This window comes from Sciurus vulgaris (genome assembly GCF_902686455.1).
Source record: "Sciurus vulgaris genome assembly, chromosome: 12".
Taxonomy (NCBI): Eukaryota; Metazoa; Chordata; class Mammalia; order Rodentia; family Sciuridae; genus Sciurus; species Sciurus vulgaris.
This window is the reverse complement of record NC_136473.1, coordinates 60,396,123-60,415,339: the sequence shown is the minus strand read 5'-3', so window position 1 is coordinate 60,415,339 and position 19,217 is coordinate 60,396,123. Positions and strand designations below refer to the sequence as shown.

Below are 19,217 nucleotides of genomic sequence, written 5' to 3'. Positions count from 1 at the left end.
AAAAAGGAAGAGAGGATTGGGGTCCCACTATCCCCTTCAAGAGCATGTCCCCTACAACTGAAAGACCTATCAATAGACCTAACCACCTCTTAATTTCTACTACCTTCCAATAGTGCCAACCTGGAAACCAAGCCCTTAACACAGGGGCCCTTAGAAGACACTCAAGATGCAAACTATAGTACCATCTAAAATAATTTTTATAAGGCAGAGTATTATACACTTCTGAATATGAGTAAATTCAGTTAGTTTATTAGTGGGTCTCAGAGTGGCCAAACCCTGGTCCTGTTGCATGAAGGATGAACATGTGATGGTGTTTCAGGACTGTCCACATATTGGACACCCCCAGGCACCATCTTGAGCACAGGGATTCTCCATCCTCCTTAAGCACATGCACACCCACCTAGGAAGGATCTGCCCCACGTTATCTGGTTGAAGAACTGAGTGGGTGGTTGTGATCAACTAATCTCATGAAAGCATTTTGAAAAGTTTTAAGTCTTATATTTGCTTATGTGTTCATTTGATTGACATTTATTGAAAGCACTGCGACTAGGATACAAAGATGGGTGAACTCATTAATTCATTCTTCCAGTAGGTATAAAAATTATTGAGTAACTGCTATGTGCCTTGTCCTGATCCTGATGCTAATGATGCAGTGATGAGCAAAAAAAGTGTCTCCTCTTGTGGAGCATTATGTCTGTGGCGCTTAGTCTCGTGGGATTCTATATGTTCTATGCATTCTTTTCCTATGTACTTGTGGTAGGACTCACTTTTGAGGTGAAAACTGTTTTAGATTTAGGGCTTATGGATCTAAATTACTTATGAAAGATATTTGTAATTGCAAAGAGATTTGCGCTTCACCCCTGCCCCCATTTCCCAATGCCATGGAATGACATCTAAAGGTATGAGTCAATACATGTAGTGATAAACCCATGGACTCTGTAGGCTCCCAAGGAGGTTGGCGTGCTGAGAGGTGCTTTGGGAATATGATGTTTCCTAAACCACGTGGAACATGGTAGAGACTAGTCAGGTGTGGGTTTCGACTGTTTCTGGCTCTGCCGCCCTCCAGTTTTTATTTAGCAGATCAAGGTCAGGGCTTGTGTCCCTTGTATTTTGACAACTTCCCTAAGAAATTCTGAATGAAATATTTACTATCTATTAGGGTTTGGATCTGGGATGTCCCCTTAAAAGCTTGTGTATTGAAAGTTTGGTCCCTAATACAACAACGTACAGAAGTGGAGCTTTAAATTAGGCAACCCTTGGAACCCGCAGGCTCTTCCCTCATCAGTGGATCAGTTCACTGATAACCGAATGAACTCCTGGGACGTGGGACCTAGTTGGAGGAGGCAGGTCCCTGGGAGCATGCCCTGGGAGGATTTATCTTCTCCCCAGGCCCTGCTTCTGCTGTCCCTCTCTGCTTTCTGGCTGCCATGAGCTGAGCAGCTTTCCTCTGCCGTGTCCTTCCACCATGATGTTCTGCCTTGGAGCTGGCCAACCATGGACTGAACCTCTGAAACTGTGAAAGTATATCTTTGCTCCTGTATCAAGATTTGGCCCCAGCAAGGAAAAACTGACTAACACACCATCCCTGTCCCATGTTCAGAAATGCTGATCCAAATCCAGGAAACCGAGATGAGGAGGCAAAGGGCACACTCAAGGGCAAAGCCAGGACCCAAACTCAAGTTCTGGACTCTCATACAACACCCTTTCCATGAGCCCAGACTATGTGTCTTTTTCTGCACATGCACATTTGAGATGGTGTTGTGAGATGCACTGTGAACTGTCTCTACTTTCTAAGGGTCACACCCTGGGTTCTCTGTTGCATCCTAATGTGGTACTGTGGTCTCTATTCTTCCATCCAAGAATGTTAATTAATAAATTCGTAATGCCTGACTCCTAAAACTTCTCAAAGCAAATGGTGCTATTTAGAAAAATCTTAGAGCATATAGGGACCCTGTGTTTGTGTGTGGGGAGTCCTATCTGCAGGAGATCATTACAGTGTGCACTTACCTTAAGAGCCCTGAAGGTTTCCACAGAGAGCTACAGCTAGCCTTCCTATCGCCAATTGATGGGTCTGTGCAGATTGGGAGGAAACCAAATGGCTCTAAATGGAGGAGTCTGTCTGTGCGCCCCTGGGGCATTATGAATTTTTTTCTCAGTAGTTGAAACAACATTTGGTTTTGAGGACTTGAGCATTAAAGCCTAAAATTCAAGGCTGAGTATAGCTTCTAAACTGGGTAAGGAGTTCAGGACCCCAAGGATAGTCTTCTTGGGCTCCTCAGATGTTTGTGTGGTCACTTCCTTCTTGCTTGGCTGCAGAGACTCTGGTCTTTTTCTTCCAGGCAGTTTTAAAGTTGAAATTTTATTCCTTCTCTTTGAGGTTGCCCTTTCCTACCTCCTGTCATTTCCTGCCATCTGGAGTTCTTACTCCACTCCTATCACTGAATCCAGGAATCACGTCTTGTCCTCTCTTTGCACAGTGCCTAACACCTAGTAAGTGCTCATTCATTATTCAGAGAATGAAAGAACTGATCTGCACCTTGATCCAGTACAGTCCCTGGTGCTAGTGTCCGAGGACAGGGGAGGACTAATTAATGCCCTAAAATTTTAAAAAAGAAAATATAAAATAGTGTAAAAATCCATCTTTGCTTGGCCAAGGAAGACCCTCTTAAATAAAACTTTAAAAAGAATAAAACATAAAGCAAATATGGATGACATTGATTTATATTCAGTGAAGAACACCATATATAGACATAGATTGAGATAATAATTAATGGGTGAAAGAGGAGAGAAGGTATGAAAATGTCTAAATCTGAAGGGAGAGTCTCATCTACAACATCACCAACAATAAGTGCAAATCAAAAAAGAAAAAGAAAAAAGAACGCAGCAATCCCACTGAAAACCGGGCAGAGGATCTAAGCAGGCAGTTTACAGAAAAGGAATCCCAAAGGCCAACCCTCCCACGAAGAGATGCCGTGATTTGTCCCTGGAGAAATGCAAATTCCAACAACAAAGAGATTCCGTTATGCCTGTTAGGCTTCAAAAACTAAAAAGCTGCATGCTGCCAGGTGTGGGTGGAGACGTGGGATCCTGAGTTCACAGCCACCTCTGGGGAATGTAGTCACCTTGCAGGACAACTGGAAGGACTAGTCCAGTTCAAACCCCCAAGGACCTCATGACCCAGAAACTCCCTTCCCGGGTATAAATCCTCAGGTGGCATTGCCTAATTTGAGGTGATAAGGGTCAAGTCTGTGTTTCCTACTGGGGACTTGAATAGACAAAGTGTAGTGGTGACTTCCATGGAGTCTTGTGGTTATACTGCCCAGTGCAGAAGGTAAGAAAGAGATTGAGTTGTGAGCTCAGCAAACTAAAAATACACACGCAGGAACAATACACATTTTGTAAGAACACAGCAAAGAGGAAGATGCATATAAACAAAATATAGTAATTGTCCAAGATGGTCAAAGAGGGCTAACCGGATAAAATACAATCGGTGACTAAAGTAAGAAAGAGCCTTGCTCAGCTCATAATGTGCCATAAACCCAGGAGCATGTTTAATTCCACCCTCTGTCCCTGAGGATCTCAAAACAAACCAAAAGCAACCTACCACTATCTGCTTTTCTGGAACTGTGGCCCAGAGCTTGCATTACTACTCTCTTTTACACAGGATCTTCAGTTTGATTGAAAAAAATCCATATTCAGGTGAGCAATTGATTCCTTATGTGATCGGCTCCCAATCCCAGAAGCTGCTGCGTTTTCTTAGTAAACACAGAATGAAGAGGCTGGCAAAGGCCAGCTCCTGTCAGCCTGCAGTCCCTTTAGCTCCTGCTGTAGTGCCTGGCCACTGGTAGGCACTCAGTAATTATAGGAATGACCGATGGCAGCTCTTCGTGGAAGATCCTTTGGGTGGGGGCAAGTACCCACTTGCTCTTGGATGCACAGTCCCCCAGTTCTTGGACTGATCTGGCCATGGGACACTTTGGGCCTGGATGTTGGAGGACATACTTGCTTATTCAAAGGAATAGAAACCACTGCTGAGGTTCAAGACCCCAAAAGGTGTCTGGAAGGTTAGCAAGGCATTTGAGCTAGAAATTGGTCCTGCGGACTCTTATTAAGAGTCAGGAATGGCAGGGCAAGTCAACCTTGGTGGGAGGAAGGGGCACTGGGACTAGGGATGGTTACAAGGGCAGGCTCTGTGGTTCCACACCTGCTTGGTGTGCTGGGCTGGCTCTGGTGCTGGGGGCTGCATGGAGCAGGGCCTTTAGGCCCTCTGAGCATGACAAGGAAGGCCCCAGGACACTGCAGGCTGCTGTCCTCCTCTTGTCCCCTCCCTCACTGCTTTTGCTATTCTGAATGGCCATCTTACCTCTGCCTCTGACAAGTCAGCATAGTACAGGCCTTCTTATTATCCTCTCCTCTTTGGATCTTTCCCTGACCTGGGTGGCTGCTGGCCAGAGTCAGGAATGGCTCTGTTGAGCGTTGGCAGGAGCAAGTCAGCGGGGGCGAGGCCTAGCCCATCTCCTCTCCTGCTCCTCTGGCTTCAGTCCCAGAAGTGCCTGGCTCTGGGTTGTCTTTGTTTTCTGTTAACTAGACAGGGACCAGGAAAACAATGTCAGAACAGCTGTGTCTGCAGATTCTGGCTCAGACAGTGGCAAAAAAAGCCAGTGTGTTCTATGTTTCCCAATTTGTATTTATCATTCAGGTCTCAGGACTGGGCAGCCAATGCCTCCCTCCTTAGTTTGCCTACTGATCCCTGCCTCCTTCCCAGCATTCAGTCTTCCACCTGCAGCAGGGTGAGCCTGGCTGGCTTTCTCGCCCATCTGCATCCTCAGAGCAGCTCTGCCCTTGGTTCCTCCACCCTTGACCCCCACGATGACTTCATTCTCCTGGATTCAGAGTGTGTGATGCTAAGGACTGAGCCCAAGACCCGGGAGGGGAGGAGTCCTGGGAAAAGAGGGGCGGGGCCATCTGCATGTCAATTATAGTTTAAATTACAGCTTTAAAAGTAGCAATTAACATACATTGTTACTTACTATGTGCTAGGCTTTGTGCCCAGTGCTGTTTGTACATTATTTCATTTAAACATGGTAGCAACAATATGAAGCAGAGGAACCTTTACTGCCCCTTTGTACTTGGGGAAACAGGCTGGGAGAGGTTGAACAACTTGCCCTCAGTCGTACACATCCACAAGGCAGAGATTGGATTCCAGTGGAAACCTTTGGACTCATGTCCTTGCCTAACCATGACACCGTGGTGGTTCACCGCCTCCTCATCCCAAGGAAGCTGTTTCTCTCTGCTCTGACGCATAGCCTAGGTCTCCTATTTCACACTCACTGCAGCCAGCTGAGGTAGGGATGGTTATTATTCCCATTTTACAGATGAGGACAGCCTGGAGAAGGGAAGTGCCATGCCCGAGGTCACACAGCTGGTAGCTGGCAGGGCTGAGCCTGAGCTGAGACATCCTCCTAGCGCAGAGGTAGCCCCTGTCGGGATCAGGGAGGCATAGAGACAGGGTGGTTCCCCTTGTGATGGTGGGAGGAGGGCCATGTGTTGGAGCAGCTGCTGAATATGGGAGGGCTTGGGAGGATGGTGGTATTAGATCAGGTAATCATGGGGCCAGACATCGGGTGTTGGTGCAAGGGTCAAGCCTGGCTGTTTGAAGGGCAGGTTTTGTTTTCTCCCTGATCAGTGGCCCTCCTGTACAGAGTCCCAGGGGCTCTGCTCCTTCAGGCACTGGCTTTGGGATTGGCTCAGCTCCATCTTTTCGTGGAGCTGTTTCTGGGTGACCCACAGCACAGGGAGTTCCTGCTCACGAGGGTGGACCCCTGCCCCTGTGGCAATGAAAAGCTGCCTGTGTGTGCCGTGGGGTGGACAGTGTCAGGACGGGTCTGTCTCTTCTCGGTCCCACAGGCTCCTCTCCCTAAATGGAGGAGGCCAGTCGCCTACTCTTTCCAACTTATTTTAAGGCAACTTCCTTCCTAAGATGAGCTCACTGACGGATGCCAAAATGTATGACGGTTTCTCATGTGACAGAGGGACCCACTGGGACGATCGCTCTGTCATTTTTCTCCAACCAGGCCCACTGACAAGGGTCTGTCAGTCAGAGTCCTTGACTCTCCCTGGTATTAGAGGGTTGCAATGTTTAATTTTATGGTTCAATTTGACCTGGCCATGGTGCCTGGATGTGTGTTCATACATGATTCTGGATGTTTCTGTGAAGTGTTTTTGGAAAAGTGTAACAATTAAATAGTAGACTTTGAGTAAAGCAGATTGTCCTCCTCAATGTGGGTGGGCCTTGTCCACTCAGTTGAAAGCCTGAATAGAAGAAAAGAGAAATCTCCCTTGAAGAATTCTGCCACGAGATGACCTTTGGACTTGAATCTCAGATTTTGGATTTCTTAGCCTTCATAATTACTGGAGGCAATTCTTTAAATTTATGTGTATCTATCTATATCTCTATAGATGTATCTATCAATTTCTCTCTCTATGTATATATAATATATATACATCTATACATATACATCCATATATATTCAGTTGGTTCTGTCTCTGGAGCACCTTGATTGATACAGAGGCAAAGTGGGATGGGGTTAGGACAAGACTCAGGCCCTGTGCTGGATGGATGTTTTCTTCCCTCCTCTAGGCTCTTGGGCATATAGGATTAAGCAGAAAATATATTGACTTGGAACCCTCAGAAATCAGGCTTATGTCACCCTGTCGCCCAAATGAATGGGTACAATACTACATGCTCCTCATTCCCCCCTTAAGAAGACAGTGAAACTACACGGCTCCCCGCAAAAATGTCAAGCTAGAAGGAGAGGTGAATTCTGATTCCAGCTCACCCCTATCAGCTGGGTGGCCTTGGACATTCATAATGACCTCTCATTCAATTGGAAAGTGTGTGTCATGTCTGTCTGTTTGGGATGTTACATAAAATGAATATGATGGAAATACTCGGGAAAATTTCAACCACCCCATGACTTCCAGTATTGTTCCTTTCAGGAAAGCAGGTGGGCGGTTGGTGAAGGGGTAGAGATTAGTTATGAACATTTTTATATACCACGGCGTCCTTGGTGGCTGAGCAAAGACTGGATAAGTGGCTGGTATCCATGTAGAGCCCCAGAGAGGCCTTTTGAGTTTGAAAATAATGCTGAGCTCTTTTTGGGGATGCAGAAACCACGAAGCACTTGCCTGTGGGAGGTTAGGAGTAATGAACAAAGGGATTGTAGGTCTCATGTCTGTACAGTTTCAGATTAAAACTGGGACTGAACATAAGCCACGTGTGTGTTACGCCCAACACAGTGGCTCCCATCCCCATCTTCCTCCTGTCTCTGGGACCTCCAGCTTGGGCTGTGGTTTGAAGGCATAGCTCCTATTGGGACAAGACATGGAGCAGAAGTGAAAGGCAGACCTGTCTGTCACAGTCACTCTGAGTGTGGGATCTGGGACTCCCAGGGAGGCTCAGGGTGAGCTGCTTCCCTGGGGAGGCGATTGCTCTGATGCTTTTTCTTCTTCCACACTTACATTGTCAGGGGGCCCTGGAAGCTCTTCCCCCTTGAGAACATCTTAGATTACAGCAGCAACAGTTTCAGGTATTTTGCAGATAGAGGTCCTCTGTTTCCTAGGGCTGCTATAACAAAGTGCCATGGACTAGGTGGCTATGGCAATGGGAGCTTTTGCCCTCACAGTTCTGCAGCTGGACATCTGCAGTCTGCTTGATGCCCGGGTCACAGCCGGGGGGCGAGCCCTTCCCAGCCTCTTCCTGGTTAACGAGTCCTGAAAATGCTGGTCCTTGGCTCAGATCTGCTCCACTCCATTGCCACCTTCCTGGTCACATGGACTTCCTCTCTGTGTGTCTTTTTCTGACTTTTTTTTGGACATATAAAGTTTAATAACCCTATTAGATCAGCAGGTGAAAAAATATGTCAAATGAATGGAAACAAGATTCATAAACCTAGAGAGGGAAAGGCACTTTTAAACCACCAACATGTAGAATGAATTGGACATGACTTTCTTATGTTTGTATATAAATACACAACTAGTTTAACTCTACATCATGTTCGACCACAAGAATGGGATCTAATTACAATAAGTTATACTCCATGTACGTATATGTCAAAATACACTCTACTGTCATGTATATCTAAAAAGAAAAAAAATTAAAAAACAAAAAACCACCCACCAACACTACCACCAGGAGCATTATGATTCCCCTGCCACATTTAGCCACTATGCCTGCCTGCCGTCCCCCAGCCCCCAGCCCCCAAAGCAGTAGAGATTGATGGAGGCTGGCTGGTAGGCACTAGAAAAACACAAATCCTCAGGGGGTCCCATCTAGATGGGACTATTTTTTTAACACTGAAAATAAAACTTTCTGCTACAAAAAGCAAAGTCATATACTAAAACAGGATTCCAGAACTATCCAAATTACTCTTTAAATGATTTTAATTTTATTTTTGAATGTCAAGTTTTCTTTGTCAAATCTTTCCAAAACACTAAATTTTAGAACTTAAAATTTATGAATGGCCTAAACTGATGTCATCAAGACACCTTCCTCTAAGCCCTAATGTGCATATCTCCCCTTTAAAATGTGCAAGTATCTTGTCATTAAGTTGTCATTCTCAAAGATATTTCTCAAGAAAAAAATTAATAATTAAACACCTGTTAATTCTTCTTCACGTCTGGTATAATGCAGCAATTGATCATCCAGCCCATAGTGGTCTATCAATTGAGTAAGGCTTACTTCCTTGTTCTCTTCGGACATAACTGACTGAAGCTCAGAAAGCAAGAGCTGGCTACAGTTTCTCCACTTCGATATTAACAACTCAACTGAGACAGGTTATTCTTTGATCTATACATTTTGACTAGTTTTAGCCTCCAAAGAAGCTCTTCTTTGTCCTGAACCTGCTTCACCAATTCTGCTTTTTCTTCATTTAACTCTTGTTTAGGATTCTCAATCACAAAATCAAGTGACTCAGATTTACATGCACTGATATTCTTGGTATTTTTCGAATGTGCATGTTCTTCAGATTCACTGCCTTTTTTTAAGAACTTTCTTGAAATTCCAAAGAGTTTTCTTCTTTTGAAGATGCTGGTGTCTCTGAAACAGTCTGATCATTTTCTTTCTTCTCTACTTTAAGGTGTTGTATCACACTGCAACAGGAATTAAATGACAATCTTGTTTTCCTTAATTTGTCTTTAAGTGTTGCACTCGTAGGTTGTTTTTGTGAACTGTCCGTTTGGGGAGGTGGTGGCTCCACACAGGCCTGTGGAGTCGTAGGCTGGATCACAGCCGAGTCTGATGGACTTTGCATAATGGAAGTGAGATCTTGATTTACTTCCGAGGTGCAGCTCCCAGGCGCCCCCCAGCTGCGGAGTGCAACACCTCCCTCGCCATCTCCAACCCCATGCCAGCGTCCTTTTTCTGTCTTTTATCAGGACACTGTCATTGGATTTAGGGCCCCACTCTAGTATGACCTCATCTTTCTTAATTACATCTGCAAAGACTCTGTTTCTAAGTAAGGTCACATTCTAAGGTGCCAGGAGGTGGACATGAGTTTTTTGAGTCCATGGCATGGAGAAATCAAGAAAGGGTCCATTCAAGGAGGCTAGGAGTTGAGCATGGAACTGGCTGAGTCCGAACATAGAGCTAAGCCCTTCTTGGCAGAGCTAAATCCTCTAGGCAGAGTTTTGAGGGGGCTGGGGCACAACCCCACTCATCAGACAACTTCGGTGGCTTTTCTCAAGGCCTAACTCCTCTCTGAGGTGGATTAACCCACGTTCATGTTCTGGCTTCCTGGGTCTGACTTGCTGGGATTCATGATCTCTTTTCACGTGGCCTCTGAACACTGCCTTTTCATTGGGGTGCAAGGACCTGAAAGCCATCACCCACCATGGATAAGTCTGCACAATCAGTACTGGCTTCATGCTTACTGACCTATGTCAGCATAGTGTTCTCCTTGGTCCTCTCCACGCAACCCTTTTACTCGTTTTGTTAGAAGGAGGGACATCAAGCAGGAAATGCACTCTGTCCCGCAAGGCACGTAAAGGCCACACCCCCAGTGGAAGCGATGGGGCTTCTTGCCACACTGATCTAGTTTGAGAGCTGCAGTGGGATATGCCCCACCCCAGAGGGGGATTCCAAGCCAGTCCTTGCCCTCCACCTGATCGCTTACTGCTGACTGTGTTGCTCACCCTGGCTGCTTCAAATGCCCTGGCTGTTCTGTGCTTCACATCTTGCAAGAGTGTTCCCTGCTTGGAGCCCCTGCATGCAGGATAACTTCCTTACTAGGAACTTTCTTTCCCAGAACTTTCCATGTCTGGCTTCCATGTTCAGGTTTCTTAGCTTAAATGACACCTCCTTGGAGGGACCTTTCTTGATCACTGTTATGATTTGGATCTTGAATGTCCCCCAAGGGCTTGTGGATTAAAGACTTGGTTCCCAATGCATCACTGTTCAGTGGTGGGGCTTTCGAGTAGTGACTGGATCATGAGGACTCTGGTGAGTCCACTGACAATTCATACTTGAATGGCATATTTGGAAATGGTAGGAACTGTAAGTGGTAGAACCTAGTGGGGAGAAGTCATCACTGCCTCATCACTGGAGGCATGACCTGGAGGGTATATTTTGTCCCCAGTCCTTCCTCTTTCTCTTTTGCTTCTGGCCACTATGAGGTGAACAGTCTTCCTCTGCCGTGCATTTCTGCCATGGTGTTCTGTCTTACCACAGCAATGGAACCAGCTGAACATAGAATGAAATCTCTGAAACTATGAGCCAAAATAAATATTTTCCTCTTTAAGTTGTTTTTCTCAGGTATTTTGTCACAGTGGCAGAAAGCTAATACAATCACCTACCTCATTCTAATTTCTTCATATCACCTATTTTATTTTTGTCATGTTTCCTTTTTCTGATATTTTTCTTATCTATTTGTTAATTATCTCCTCCATCCTTGTCCCTGATTACAGCCTCTATGATAGCAGAGACTTTATCTTCTTCATTGCTGTATTCCAGAGCCAAGAACAGTGCCAGATACCTTGTGGGCATCTAGTCACATTTTGGGGGGCATCTTTAGTGACTCAGTACTTTCTTTTTGCCCCTTTAAGACACAGAGGGGTGGTACGTGGGCTGGATGGAGCACTAACTGATTCAGGACTCAGAGATCTGGGTCTGTGTGGGTTGTACTTTGCTCATCATGCAATGCGGAGTGTCATTCAAACAACAGCTGTGTCTCAGTGTTTCTTATGGGGGAAATCCTTACTCAGTCCACAGAGCTCTTGTGTAGCTCAAACTATTTAATGAAGATAATGCAACATGAATGCAAGGTAGTGATAGTTCAACCATGTAAGAGCTTTCCAAGATAGGGGTATGCTGTGGGGGAAACACAGGAGGAGAAGGTCCCTGGGAAAACCAGTTCTCCTAATCCTAAACTCTCTGATGTGACATCCCTGGGGGACTCATTAGCTAATGGAGATTGAAGTTGCAATCATTTCTTCATCTTCCAGGAATCATGCCATAGTACAGCATGATAATGTTTAGCAAATTAACTATTTCAGAAAAGTGGGATGAGTTTGCATCTCCTAGTTATAAATGTTTTGGACCTAAAGATCTAAGCATCCTGGGGTGCTTTCTAGAGGGTTTTTATATTTCTCTACCTCTTGGGGTGGGTCCAGGCTGCCTCCACAGCTGGTATTTGGACTGGATGGCATGGAGGTAGTCTGGATTTAGGGCAGACTCAGTGACTGGCATCCCTCTTGTTTTTGGTTGGGCTAGAGGGAATCATGCTTCTTGACCCTCTGTGTGTGTGGACAGAACAGACTGGAAGGTTGAGGCAGGTCCCTTGGGGATGAGTTAGTCTAAGCCTAGCTCAAGGCCAGCATTGTAGGAACAACTTCTAGTGTGTTTCTGCGGTGGCTCCCTGCCTCTCTATACTTCTCCTCTGTGGTTGTCCCTGGACTCCTAGCTCTGCCTCTTCTGGAGTGTCCAGCGTGGCCCTCCTCTAGGTCCTGGTGTCTGCCCTTCTCCTCCCTCCATCTTGCATGGCTCTGAACTACCACCCCAGAACCTCACTTTTGCGCCATCTTATCAGGCTGGGCTGAGCCCCATGTAGGACCTAGACGACCTGGCTAGCAGGGTCTTGAAGACCTGTTCCCACTTCTCTGCTGCTGGTGTTCCCAGCCCTTTCTGTGCTCACTCAAACCCCCATCTCCAGAGTGTGTTGAGGATAAAGCTGGAAGATGTCCAGGAGGGAGAGTGGGATAAGCAGTGAGGGAGGCTCCAAATAGAAACATCAAGCCGACGACTTAGACGTGATGGGACAGATCCTCGAAGCCATAGACAAGCGAAGCTCATGTAATAGGAAACATATAACCAGAATAGTCCTAAATCTATTCAAGAAATTAAACTTGTATCTTAGATCTTCCCACAGAGAAAACTGTCTTAGAAAAAAGTACAGAAGAAAATCTTTGTGGTCTCTGGAGTTCTTAGATCTAAAAACTGATAAACTGATGACTGTCAAAATGAAAATCTTTTGTTCTGAGGAACATATTGTTAAGAATCAAAGACAATTCCAGCGGTTCAGGAGGCTGAGGCAGGAGAATCTCAAGTTCAAAGACAGCTTCAGCAACCTCAAGGTCCAAAACAACTCAGTGAGACCCTGTCTCTAAATAAAATACAAAATAGGACTGGGGATGTGCCTCAGTGGTTGCATCCCCCTGAGTTCAATCCACCCCCCAAAAAGAATGAAAGACAAGCTATAGATTAGAAGAAAATCTTTGCAAGTTAAATATCTTACAATAAACTTGTATCTAAAATATATAAAGAACCCTCAAAAATCATTAATGAGAAAACCAATAGAATTTTTAAAAAAGGTCAAATGATTTGAATATACTTCATCAAAGAAGATACCAGATGACAACTAAACCCAGCATCATTTTCACTGGAGAAATGAAAATGAAAACTATAAAGAGATACCTCTAAATACCTATTTGAATGGCAAAAAAACCAAAAACCAAAACCAAACAAACTGAAAACACTGATGATAATAGTTTTTGGCTAGGATGCTGAGTAACTGAAACTCTCATCTCTTGTTTGTGGCAATGCAAAATGGTAGAGCCACTTCAGAAGACCATTTGTTAGTTTCTTAGAATCTTAGACCCTTACTACATGATTCAGTAATTCCCCTTCCATTTACCCAGGGAAATAAAAAAACACCTTACATTTTGATAAAAATCTTTATACACATGTTTTCTGCAGGCTTGTTTATAATTGTCAAAATCTAGAAACAATTCAAGCATCCTCTAACAGGTGAATGAACGGACAATCTGTAGTTCATCTATAGACTGGAATACTACTCAGCAGTGAAAAGAAACTCACTATTGTGGCAGAATCTTAAATACATTAAGTGAAAGAAAGCAGGTAGGCAACCTCAAAAGTCTACCTACTGCATGGTTCCATTTTTATGACTTTCTGGAAAAGGTAAAACTATAGAGATAGAGAACAGATTAGTAGTTCCCCTGCAGTTCATTCTGCTAAGATTTGTGGAACTTTTCATCAAAAAGCATACATTTTACTGTATTAAATTTTAAAGTAAATTACAAAACAAGAGTGAGATCTGACATGGTCTTATCATCAGCTGTTCGAATTTGCCTATGACTCTCAGATGTTGGGCTGACTGTGCAGTGGAGAAGCTGGTCTGTGTGTGTCACTGGACTAAAGGAGTGCCAGCCACTCCTTGCCCAGCTTGGGATCATGCTCTGTCTATCCCTGATGCTGGCGGCTGGGCTCCAGGCAGAAGTCCACAGCACCCAAAGGATGATATAGCCCTGTGCTGCCTATGGCTGCTGTTCTCAGAGGCCCGTCAGGAGGTTGGAACAGAGAATCTATTGTGAACCTCGCTAAGCAGAGGGTAACTTCAATCTTGCTTCTTCAGGGAAGCTTGTCTTAGTTTGTGTGGTTAGTAGCTCATTCTTCTGTGTGTCCTTAGAATCCTTCTTTCCTCTTCTCTGTATATATTGGGAGGCAGAATAAGGTAATGGTAACTGGTTGGGCTTTAGTGTCAGTCAGATTTTGCTTTGAATTCTGGTGGTGATCATGGGTGAGTTATTGAATCACATTTGGTCTCAGTTTCTTCATCTCTAAAATGGGGGTAATAGTAGTACCTAGCTCATGACGTGACCAAAGGATTACATGATATAAATCACAGGCAGCAGATAGCCCCGCGCCTGATGTGGTGAGCCTGTGATAAATGGCAGCCGTGATTATGATCATCTCGATTGTATCCCTTGTTGCATCATCATATGGCTGCCTGTTGACACGCTTGTCTTCCTGACTGGATGGGGAATGTGCTGAGGACTGTAGCCGTGTCTGGTGGACTTTCATGTCTCCAGTGACTTACTAGCCTAGGGACTGTGTATAGAAGGTGCTCATCAAGTGGGTGGGGGGATACATGAGGGATGGATCCTGGGATGCGATGCTGAAAGACTGTGTCCTGCAGTTGGCATCACCATTACCAGAAGGCACCCAGGAAGTGCCCTTATCTTATGGAACCCACAGGTACAGATCCACTTCCTGCTTCTCCTTCTCTGCCCCTCCTTTAGGTAAGGAGCTGAGTGGTTGCTTCCAGCATGGCTGAGATGCTCAGCATCCCCAGTAGCTCCTCTCTCCCTGCTTCAAGAACCAGCTGCCTTTGCTTTGTGTAGTCCAGACCCAACTGCCTGCACTGGTATAGGGCCATGGACACAGGCACAGGACTGGGATGGGATGGTCCAGGTGTGTCTTCAGTCACAGCCACAGTTCGGCCCCCAGCCTCTCTGGGGGGGCTTGTATATCATGCACTAATGGTCATGGGGCTCAACAGATGTTCCAAGACGTACTTCCAGTGACTGGATGAAAATATGGAGGACGGTCTTATTACTGGACAGATAATAACCCAGGGAGTGTCCACGGCAATTTTGCAGGAGGGGGATGCCAGCTTAGGCTCTGTCCGTGGTCCTGCCTGGCTCACACTGACACCAGGGGAATGTGGATGTGGATGTGGATACTGAGGACATTATGTTTTCCTAGGATTTGTAGTTGGGAGACAGATCATGTCTCAAAGATTGGAATGATGGGCCAGACTGAGTAAGGAAGAGTGAAGATGGATAAAGATCAATTCCTTTTCTTAGGACTTTGAATCCTGAATCCTACAAAATGAAGTGAGCTGAGTTTAACTGACACTCATGAAAAAGACTCAGGACTGTTCAGTAATGTAAATTTGGTTTAAATCCAGGGATGTCACACACACACACACACACACACACACACACACACACACACACACACAGAGCTAATATGGTCAGGCTGCATTAACAGAGACCTAGGTTGCAAAGCAGTGGAGGTGAATGAGGCTGTTACTCTCTGTGCCTGTCAACCTCACCTTGGATATGGTTCTGGCAGCCACATTTTAGTAGGGACATTTGCAACCTGTCATGTCAGTGGAATCAATTAGAATGATGAGGCAATTTAGCACTAGTTTGTGTAAATAATGGTTAGAGAGATTTATCTTGGGAAAGAAAATTGTGCTTGGGCAGTAATAGCTGACAATACTTGAAGGGCTTCTACATGAAGGAGAATTTGACCCATTCTGTCCCTCTCAGCACTCACTGCTATCGAATAGCATTTCTGCAGGGACGGAAATGCTTTATACTCTGGTACTGAATAGCTGTTACACTTAATGTGTGGTGGCAAACCAAATTTTTAATTTAATTTTAATTCATAAAAATGTGACTTGTGGCTACTCTCTTAGACTGTGCAAATTTAGAGGGCAAATAAAAAAATAGACCAGGGGACAGCAAGCTTTTTTTCCTCCAATACAACGAATACCTGTTTGTTGTGTGGTTGGGATAATATTTTCCAATTATCAGTTAAAGATAATTTGAAAAAAGTATTGACTCTAATGAAATGAACTTTTTTTGGTTCAGTCATATAGCAAAATGACTTACAACAACTTTTAAATAGACTCCTAATGTCTGGGGGGATTTTCAAGATGGTGGACTAGAGGGTGACTGCATCTCCTGTTGCTCCAGAACTCAGGATTCAAGAAGGGAAGGTATTGAGAGACTCAGACCAACTCAGAGATGCTGGCTGAGTTGCTCCCACTGGGTGAAGCTCAGCCCAGGTGACAGGCTGGGACAGTGGGCAGCTTTTCGGAGCAGGGCAGGGTGGCAAGAGGCTTTCCCGAGCAGCCCAGCTCCATCTGGCAGCAGGCCCGGTCCACAGCCAGCTTCTCACAGCAGACCCGCCTAGTGAGAGACTTTCTGAGTACACCCACCCCCATTCCCACACCCAGCAGCGGGCCAGGGGCAGCTTTCTTTGGAAGCACTGCATTATCAAGTTCCTCCAAGACTTCAGGCTACTGAAGGCTGGGAGGTGATATACTGGAAATCCACAGGAACACTATAAGTCAATAGAGGAAATCTGCAATATCTCAGAGTCCCACTGATATCTGACCAATATGAGAAAACAAGGGAAGAAAATGTTCCAAACAAACCTAGATGCTATATCAGTAAAACCCAATGACAGCGTTGCAGAAGAAATGTCAGAAAGGGAGTTCAGAATGTACATAATTAAAACAATCAGGGAAGCAAACAAGGAGATGAAAGAGCAAATGCAGGCATTAAATGAACGCACTAATCAACAGTTAAAAGAGCAAATACGGGAAGCAAAAGATCATTTCAATAAAGAGAGATACTGAAAAAAAAAAAAAAAACCAAAAAGAAATGCTTGAAATGAAGGAAACAATAACCAAATTAAAAACTCCATAGAAAGCATAAACAATAGGATAGAACACCTGGAAGACAGAACCTCAGATATTGAAGACAAAATATTTAATCTTGAAAACAAAGCTGACCAAACAGAGAAGATGGTAAGAAATCATGAACAGAATCTATATAAGAATTATGGGATATCATGAAAAGGACAAATTTTTAAGAATTATTGGGATTGAGGAAGGCACAGAGTAAAGAACCAAAGGAATGAACAATCTATTCAATGAAATAATATCAGAAAATTTCCCAAAACTAAAGAATGAAATGGAAAATCAAGTACAAAAGGCTTATAGGACTTCAAATACACAAAATTACAACAGACTCACACCAAGGCACATTATAATGAAAATACTTACATACAAAATAAAGATAGAATTTTAAAGGCTGCAAGAGAAAATAATCAAATTACATTCAGGGGGAAACCAATAAGAATATCAGCAGATTTTTCAATCCAGACCCTAAAAGCTAGAAGGGCCTGGAACAACATTTTTCAAGCCCTGAAAGAAAATGGATGCCAACCAAGAATCTTATACCCAGCAAAACTTACCTTCAGATTTGATGACAAAATAAAATCCTTCCATGATAAATAAAAACTAAAAGAATTTACAAAAAGAAAGCTGGCATTACAGAACATTCTTAGCAAAATATTCCATGAGGAAGAGATGAAAAACAATGATGCAAATCAGCAATGGGAAGAACTAGCCTAAAGGAATAGCCAAATAAAGGAGAAACCAAATCATGTCAAAAAACAAAAATGAGTCAAAAGACTGGGAATACAAATCATATCACAATAATAACCCTGAATGTTAATGGCCTGAACTCATCAATCAAAAGACATAGACTGGCAGATTGGATTAAAAAGAAAAATCCAGCAATATGCTGCCTGCAAGAGACTCATCTCATAGAAAGAGACACCCATAGACTAAAGGTGAAAGGATGGGAAAAAACATACCATCCATATGGACACAGCAAAAAAGCTGGAGTATCCATCCTCATTTCAGATAATGTGGACTTGAAGCCAAAGTTAGTCAGAAGGGATAAAGAAGGACATTTCATACTGCTTAAGGGAAGCATAAATCAGCAAGACATAACAATCATAAAATCTATGCCCCAAACATTGGCTCATCCATGTACGTCAAACAAATCTTTCTCAATTCCAGAAATCAAATAGACCACAACACAATAATACTAGGTGATTTTAACACAGCTCTCTCACCACTGGACAGATCTTCCAAACAAAAATTGAATAAAGAAACCATAGATCTCAATAACACAATCAATAATTTAGACTTAACGGACATATATAGAATATACCATCCAACAAAGAGCAAATATACCTTCTTCTCAGCAGCACATGGATCCTTCTCTAAAATAGACCATATTTTATGTCATAAAGCTACTGTTAGCAAATATAAGAAGATAGAGATACTACCTTGTATTCTATCAGATCATAATAGATTGAAATTAGAAATAAATGACAGAATAAAACACAGAAACTACTCCAACACCTGGAGATTAAATAATATGCTATTATATGATGAATGGATAACAGAAGACATCAGAAGGGAAATAAAAAATTCTTAGAAGTAAATGAGAACAAAGACACATCATAGCAAAATCTCTGGGACACTATGAAAGCAGTACTTAGAGGAAGATTTATTTCTTGGAGCGTATTCAATAAAAGAAGAAAAAGTCAACAAATAAATGACTTTACAGCTTAAAGCCCTAGAAAAAGAGGAACAGATCAACACCAAAAGTAGTAGAAGATAGGAGATAGTTAAAATCAGAGCTGAAATCAATGAAATTGAAACAAAAGAAACAATAGAAAAAATTGACAAAATAAATAGTTAGTTCTTAGAAAAAATAAACAAAATCGATAAACCCTTCACCACACTAACAAAGATAAGGAGAGAGAAAACTCGAATTACTAAAAGTCGGAATGAACAAGGAAATATCACAACAGACACGATCGAAATGCAAAATATAATTAGAAGCTATTTTGAAAGTCTATACTTCAACAAATCAGAAAATCTCAAAGACATCAACAGGTTTCTAGAGACATATGAATTACCTAAACTGAAGCAGGAGGACATACACAATTTAAATAGAACAATTTCAAGTGATGAAATAGAAGAGGTCATCAAAAGCCTACCAACAAAGAAAAGTCTGGGACCAGATGGGTTCTCAGCTGAGTTCTACCAAACCTTTAAAGAAGAGCTCATTCCAATACTCCTCAAAGTATTCCATGAACTAGAAGAGAAGGGAACCCTCCCAAACTCATTTTATGAAGCCAATATCACCCTGATACCTAAACCAGAGAGAGACACATCGAGGAAAGAAAATTTCAGAACAATATCCTTAATGAACATCGACGCAAAAATTCTCAACAAAATTTTAGCAAATTGCATACAAAAATA

At 43.4% G+C, this 19,217-nt stretch overlaps 1 protein-coding gene and 1 pseudogene across 5 annotated transcripts in view; one reads left to right on the top strand and one right to left on the bottom strand.

Annotated features, from left to right (window-relative positions):
* Positions 1–19,217, top strand: part of CNIH3 (cornichon family AMPA receptor auxiliary protein 3) — a 117,501-nt gene that overhangs the window by 36,104 nt on the left and 62,180 nt on the right. The window contains exon 1 of one of the 4 annotated variants that reach the window (XM_079106710.1): positions 10,310–10,498. The exons of the other annotated variants lie outside the window; for them this stretch is intronic. Within the exon in view, the coding sequence (XP_078962836.1) occupies positions 10,442–10,498 (57 nt within the window). The 5' untranslated portion in view covers positions 10,310–10,441. Of the gene's footprint in view, positions 1–10,309; positions 10,499–19,217 lie in introns of those variants that run through there. 4 annotated transcript variants of the gene reach the window in all.
* LOC306641558 (swi5-dependent recombination DNA repair protein 1 homolog) lies at positions 7,610–10,145 on the bottom strand (annotated as a pseudogene). Its single transcript has one exon. The product of its transcript is annotated as a swi5-dependent recombination DNA repair protein 1 homolog (transcript).